Here is a 7,536-nt window from a genome sequence, read left to right as displayed (position 1 = left end):
TGCTCCCTGCCTCTGTCCTTCACAGAGTCCCTAGTACAGGGTTACAGAAGTCTCATGCTGTCAGGGGACGCTGCCACCCCAGTGCCAGGGTGGTTCCGCCCAGCCCCTTCCTGCTGCCGCCCTCGCTGACTCACCTGTCCAGCCTCCTACTGGGCTGGGGCAAGGACTTGTTGCCCCAGAGCCTAGACGGGCACCAGAGGCAGCTATAAAAGCGTGTTGAGCCAGTCCTCAGCATCCTAGTTGGCCACCGTCTGCTGCCACACGATGCTGGGAGGCCTGGGAAAGCTGGCTGCCGAGGGCCTGGCCCACCGCACCGAGAAGGCCACCGAGGGAGCCAGTGAGGACCTGGGGCTCCTTTCTACCTGGGCTGGGGGGATCTGGGGCAGACTGGGTCTGTTGGAGGAGGATCTTAGTAGGCAGGTGAGGACCTGGGGGGAGGCCTTGGCCCCTAAGGAACCCTGGTCTCCTGCTCTACCAAGTTAGCACGGAGTTGAGGGTTGCAGAGCTGGGGAGGTCTCCTGGGGGCAGGGCATGAGTCCTGGTGCTGGGTGAACACTGGCAGCTTGGACCCTTCCCTTTGGAAATCTGGGGAGCCTTTCTTGTCAAAACAGCCTATTCTGAATAACCTATGCAGGAAAAGGAAGATGGATTTTTATTTTTACCATAACTTTAAAGTTTCAAAGATTTCTTAACAAGTCACCAAGTCTGTTCAAAGTCAAAAAGGGCATTTTCAATTTCTTCCAAGTCCCCTAAAGCATGTTTATTTTTATTTGTATTTGTATTTGAAATGGAGTCTTGCTCTGTCACCCAGGCTGGAGTGTAGTGGTATGATCTCGGCTCACTGTAACCTCTGCCTCCTCAGTTCAAGTGATTCTTGTGTCTCAGCCTCCTGAGTGGCTGGGATTACAGGCACCCACCACCATGCCTGACTAATTTTTGTATTTTTAGCAGAGACGGGGTTTCACCGTGTTGGCCAGGCTGGTCTCAAACTCCTGACCTCAAGTGATCCGTTCCTCTTGGCCTCCCAAAGTGCTGGGATTACAGGTGTGAACCACCGCACCTGATCCCGAAGTGTATTTTGTATTCAGAGGTCAGCAGCTGTGCGTGGGGAGGCCCAGCCAGGCCCCACTCATGGGTCATCATGTGAAAAACAGTCTTGCCTGAGTTTGTGTCCTCTTTCTAAATGGCAGCAGATGCGTATTTTGTTTTTGACTCTGTGGTTGGTGTGGACTACCTGCTTCAACCTTTCACTAGCCTCTGAGTTTTGTATGATTCCTGTTGGGAGAAAAGCTGAGTGTTGGGAGAGAAGCTGAGGCAGGGCTTGCTAGATTTGCTGGCTCCTTGCTTCTAGCACTCCCATTATCTCAAGTAGCCATATGTTTCTCATTCACTGGATACACCGTTTCCTTTCAACCCCCACATCCTCACCACCTGTTTCTTTGTTAGATCACCAATAAATAGCATAGGCTCCCAGAGCTCAGGGCCTTTGCAGCCTCCACACTCGCTATGGCGCCCTGGTCCCACTTTCTCTCTCAAACTGTCTCTTTCTCATTCCTTTGACTCCGCTGGACTTGCCGCCCCCACGACCTGGTGTTGGGTCTCATCACCCCAACAGATGCCCATTCTAAAGATGAGGGAACCAAGAGGTGGACGGTAGAGTTAGAATAAGAACCATTTCTTCTGACTCCGAAATCTTTCAGTTCTAGCACACTACCACTCAAACTTTAAAAAACTCTGAAGTAGGTAGAGAATTCCCTCTTGTTGGAGGAATTGCTTTGAGAGACCTGGTTTTACTGGATGAGGCTTTGGAAACCAACCTGAGGCAAGCGCTAGCACATCCTGAGAGGGGTGTGACCTGGCACACAGGCCCAGCCTGGGCTTCACGTCTCAGCTGGCAAGACAGGCCTGCTCATTGCCATTCCAGGCCGGGCAGGGCCAAGGGGCTTCAGGGACCCATGCCCTCATGGGGCTCACTGAGCTCGTCTCCCAGCAGCCAGGGCCCTGGCATCTCCGAATGAAGCCTGCTGTGGGGGAAGGTCCTTCTCATGAGCCAGTCTGTCCTGGCTGGGGGTGGCATCCCAGAGCCCCACCTAGGATGTCCAGGGACATATAGGTCTGTTGTGAGGATAAGCCTGCTCTGAGCCCTCACACTGGACTGGGAGGGCAGCGGTTCTGCTCTGAGCCCTCACCCTTGGCTTGTCTCCTCTGTTCAGTTCATGCCGTGGAGGAAGTGGTGAAGGAGGTGGTGGGACATGCCAAGGAGACTGGAGAGAAAGGTACAGCCGGCTGAGGTCGGGCAGGGAAGGAGGGAGGGCGGAAGGGAAGCTAGGTGTTGGGCCAGCCTGTTCTTTGACTAACCAGGTCAAACTCTGCCCCTAATGTTACAGCCTTTCAGAGCCTCTCGGCTGGGGCAGTTATCTATGCTCATCAGAGGCCACAGACTATACTGCTTTAGGGCACTGTCTAGATGGTTCTCTCCATGGAATGATAAGAAGACAAAGTCACACAAGACTATGTGACAGCACACTGGGACAAAACATTTAACATGGCAGGGCGCGGTGGCTCACGCCTGTAATCCCAGCGCTTTGGGAGGCCGAGGAGGGCGGATCACAAGGTCAGGAGATCGAGACCATCCTGGCTAACGCGGTGAAACCCCATCTCTACTAAAAATACATAAAAATTAGCCGGGCGTGGTGGTGGGTGCCTATAGTCCCAGCTACTTGGGAGGTTGAGGCAGGACAACGGCGTGTACCTGGGAGGCAGAGCTTGCAGTGAGCCTAGATCATGCCACTGCACTCCAGCCTGGGCTACAGAGCAAGACTCGGTCTCAAAAAAAAAAAAAAATTGCTGGGTGCGGTGGCTCACGCCTATAATCCCAGCAGTTTGGGAGGCTGAGGCGGGCGGATCACGAGGTCAGGAGATCCAGACCAGACCATGGTGAAACCCCATCTCTACTAAAAATTAAAAAAATTAGCTGGGCACAGTGGCGGGCGCCTGTAGTCCCAGCTACTCAGGAGGCTGAGGCAGGAGAATGGCGTGAACCCGCAAGGCGGAGCTTGCAGTGAGCCGAGATCACGCCACTGCACTCCAGCCTGGGTGACAGTGTGATACTCTGTCTCAAAAAAAAAAAAAAAAATTTAACATGTAAAATTCTATGTTAAATGTTAAATTGATGTGTGTGAGCTATGAGTAGAACTATGTACAAAGCATGTGTATATCTCATTCCTTTTCAACAAAATAGATTCCGGGTAGATGAAGGACTTAAATTAACATAAATGAATTTATTAACTTACTAGGAGATAGCCATCTTAGCTCAGGCTGCTATTATAAAATACCATAGGCCAGGCGCAGTGGCTCACACCTGTAATCCTAGCCCTTCAGGAGGCCAAGGCGGGTGGGCCACCTGAGGTCAGGAGTTCGAGACCAGCCTGACCAATATGGTGAAACCCCATTGCTACTAAAAATACAAAAATCAGCTTGCGTGGTGGCACATGCCTGTAATCCCAACTACTCAGGAGTCTGAGGCAGGAGACTCCCTTGAACCTGGGAGGCGGAGGTTGCAGCGAGCTGAGATTGTACCACTGCACTCCAGCCTGGGTGACAGAGCAAGACTCTGTCTCAAAAACAAAAACAAACCATAAACTGGGCGACTTAGAAACAACAGAAATTTATTTCTCACACTCCTAGAGGATGGGAAGTCCAAGATCAAGGCACTGGCAGATTTGGCATCTGGTGAGGGTGTCTTTCTGGTTCATGGATGGGCCTAGCTCTGTCCTCACATGGTGCAGGGAGCTAGCTCTCTGTGGTCTCTTTTATGTGGATGCTAATTTCAACTTCTCAAAGGCCCCACCTCTTAATATCATTACATTAAGGCTGAGGATTTCAACATATGAGTTTTGAGGGGGAAGACATCATAAACATTTAGACATAGTAATAACATAAGAGACTTTGACCTAATCTTGGAGAGGGGAGAATCTTTAGAACTACAACAAAAAAACCAGCAGCCGTAAAGGAAATATTAAGTCTGACAATCCAAAACTGAAATTTTCTATAGCCAAAAAAAAAAAAACTATAAACCAAGCCAAAAGAAAAATTACAAACTGATGAAAAATATTTGTCATAAAAATGATAATCCAATATAATAACCCAATATAAAAATGGCCAAAAGACATAAGCAGGCATTTTCCAGAAAAAAAGGATAAGCAGGCAATGTACCCATGAGTAGATGCTCAGTCTCACTCACAGTTGAAGAAATGCAAGTTGTTGGGGAAATTAAAACCAAATTCAAATTCATTCTGCAGTAATCCTGCTGCCCTTTGTCCCATCGGGCCACTCCAGAGACTAATCCATGAAGATGGCCACATCCCACAGGCCACTCAAGGGGACACAAGTTCAGCGGGTGGATCACTAAGACATTCTTCCTCTTTCTTTCCAACAGCCATTGCTGAAGCCATAAAGAAAGCCCAAGAGTCAGGGGACAAAAAGATGAAGGAAATCACTGAGACAGTGACCAACACAGTCACAAATGCCATCACCCATGCAGCAGAGAGTCTGGACAAACTTGGACAGTGAGTGCACCTGCTACCACGGCCCTTCCCCAGTCTCAATAAAAAGCCATGACATGTGTACATTGAGCCCTGGATTTATTCCCATTTGGATGGAAACACTAGGCAAAGTATTTTCTTGTTGATATAACATATTCTACATATTTATGGAGTACATTTAAATATTTATTATATGCACAGAATGGTGATCAATCAGGGTGTTTGGGGTGTCCATCACCTTGAATATTTGGTATTACTATGTGTTGGGTACATTTCAAGTCCCCTCTTCTAGCTACTTTGTTTTTCGGTTTTTGTTTTTGTTTTTGTTTTGAGACAGAGTCTTGCTCTGTCGCCCAGTCTGGAGGGCAATGGTGTGATCTCGGCTCACTGCAACCTCTGCCTCCCAGGTTCAAGCAATTCTCCTGCCTCAGCCTCCCAAGTAGCTTGGACTACAAGCGCAGGCCACCACGTCTGGCTAATTTTTATTTTTTTTTTATTATTTTTTTAGTTTTTAGTAGAGATTGGGTTTCACCATGTTAGCCAGGCTGCTCTCGAACTCCTGACCTCAAGTGATCTGCCTGCCTGGGCCTCCCAAAATGCTGGGATTATAGGCATGGGATACTGTACCTAGCCTTCTAGCTACTTTGAAATATACAATACATTGCTGCTAACTATAGTCACCCTAGGTGAAGTATTTTTCAACAGAAACACTTTGCATGTCCCCCATGTCTCCTCTGCTGAGGTGGACACTGGTACTGGGGCCCCTGCTGCTGGTTGGATAGGTCCCCATGATGAATCAGATGTTTCTCTGTCATGCTAAGTAAGATCTTTCATGTCAGGAAGGGGCTCTTCTGGAAGAATAGTTAGTATCTGTGCAACATTTCCGAAAAAACTGTTTCCCCAGAAACTATATTTAACTTTCGGGTGCCTCAGTGCTTCAAGACACGCTAAGGGAGGACCCTCATTTGTCTTGCATGTTTTTGAGATTTTTCTTGAGATGTTCTTGCAGGACTCAGGGCAGATAACAGATCAGCTTGATGAAGAATTTAGCAAGGAAGGCCCCCACTGAGCTGCTTCCTGTTCTCGCAGAGATCAGATAAGCATTTCTGCTGGACAGTTACAGAATCTGGTCAAGGAGAGACTGAGTCACTGCTCAGTCATCCTAGAAGCTGCTGTTGATTTTTTTTTTTTTTTTAAGACGGAGTTTCACTCTGTTGTCCAGGCAGGAGTGCAGTGGCATAGTCTTGGCTCACTGCAACCTCTGCCTCCTGGGTTCAAACAATTCTCCTGCCTCAGCCTCCTGAGTAGCTGGGACTACAGGTGCCCGCCACCACTCCCAGCTAATTTTTTGTATTTTTAGTAGAGACGGGGTTTCACCATGTTAGCCAGGATGATCTCGATCTCCTGACCTCATGATCCACCTGTCTTGGCCTCCCAAAGTGCTAGGATTACAGGCATGAGCAACCGTGCCCAGCCCAGAGTATTCAGTGACTGATGTCAGGTTTCAATGTTGATAGTGGGTAGTAGTGGGCAAGAATGCCTGGCCCTCTCTCTTTCTTCTCATGAGCAAGTCAGTATCATAGAGGTTAAACATATCTTTAAGTAGCATTTAACTTAAAATTTTTTTAATTAAAAAAAAGAGAAGTAATTTGTAAAAATATTGCATCCCCTATTTCTCTTGCTGGAAGCTATTTATTCTTAGCAGAAATGAGAAGAAAAGGTGTTTTGCTTAAAAAATAAGTGAGTTGCTCACCGTACTTCTGGATCTCATCTAGAACTGGCCTCACAGTTTGTGAACAGCCCAGGTATAGCCAATGTCTTAGCTTTGGAACGTTTGCCACTTTCCAGCTACAGCTGGACCTTGTATCCTGGTTTGGTTCCTGATGACTTTCAAATTCTCCTGACCCAAATGCAAGCTCAGAAATACGAGCACATTGTTGGTGGCAGTACAGACTGAAACACCCTCTTTGGATGGCAGTTCCTCTCACAGGACTTTATTCTCCAGGTATGCACAGGCACACACAGGTGCCCAAAGGATAAACACACAGATCTATTGTAGCATATTTGTATTACTGATAGATTAGAAACATCCTAAAATGTTAACCAAATCACTTGGATGAAAAGTTTTGCTCTGCTTATTAGGTTTGGCATACAATATGGAGGTGACATCTATTACTTCCAGTATGTATTATAGATACTTTAGCTCGAAAAATGAGACCTGTACCTAGATGGGCACCAAAAGGGACTGGTTAACAAATATTGCATATACAGGGGTATGGGGCGGCTCCGGGGCCAGGGATGGTGGTGGCCAGGGTTGTGGCGGCTCCAGGACGAGCGGGTGGATCCCGAGAAGCGCTGTGAAATGGGCTGGCTCCCGAGCCAGCCGGGAGGATGCTTACTACAGCTGCTCAGAAGCACCACTGGAAGCTCAGATGTGGGCGCCCCAGCCAGAAGCCTAGAGGGGTACAGGGAAGCTACCGAGAAGCCCCTCCTGATGCCCCAGGGAGCAAGCCGACTCCTTCCAGGCTCCAGGAACACCACAAAGCAATATGAAACCTGTTCATGACAGGAGTCAGGAATGCCTTCCACCAAAGAAACGAGACCTCCCCACGACTAGCTGCTCCACTAACCACACACCCTCCAGTGATGCCTCTGAATGGTCCCTAGGGGTTGTGGTGGCCGGGCAGAGCTAGGCAGGAGCCAGAGTCAGCCTGGGGGGTGATGGAGCTGTGGCCATCACCGGTCTGACAGTGGACCAGTATGGCATGCTGTATAAGGTGGCTGTGCCGCCTGCCACCTTCTCACCAACTGGCCTCCCATCTGTGTGAATATGAGCCCCTTGCCCCCGGGGGAAAAATATTATTGCGTATGCAGTTGATTAAATGGCATACTCCATGGCTATTAGGAATGATGAAAATGGGCTGGGTGCGGTGGCTCACGCCTGTAATCCCAGCACTTTGGTAGGCCGAGGTAGGCAGATGACCTGAGGTCG

The 7,536-nt window shown here is 48.7% G+C and overlaps 1 protein-coding gene across 1 annotated transcript; it reads left to right on the top strand.

The window, feature by feature from the left end:
* On the top strand, positions 1 to 4,625 carry LOC100434177 (protein FAM25A). The gene is made up of 3 exons (XM_002820695.4): positions 1 to 337; positions 2,214 to 2,276; positions 4,439 to 4,625. The coding sequence occupies exons 1-3, from the start codon at positions 265 to 267 to the stop codon at positions 4,570 to 4,572; spliced, it is 270 nt and encodes an 89-aa protein (XP_002820741.2). The 5' UTR covers positions 1 to 264; the 3' UTR covers positions 4,573 to 4,625.
* Positions 4,626 to 7,536: the final 2,911 nt, after the last annotated feature.

The sequence above is a fragment of the Pongo abelii genome, chromosome 8 (genome assembly GCF_028885655.2).
Source record: "Pongo abelii isolate AG06213 chromosome 8, NHGRI_mPonAbe1-v2.0_pri, whole genome shotgun sequence".
In the NCBI taxonomy this organism is placed as follows: domain Eukaryota; kingdom Metazoa; phylum Chordata; class Mammalia; order Primates; family Hominidae; genus Pongo; species Pongo abelii.
The sequence above is the reverse complement of the archived record's forward strand: the minus strand, read 5'-3'. Positions and strand labels throughout refer to the sequence as shown.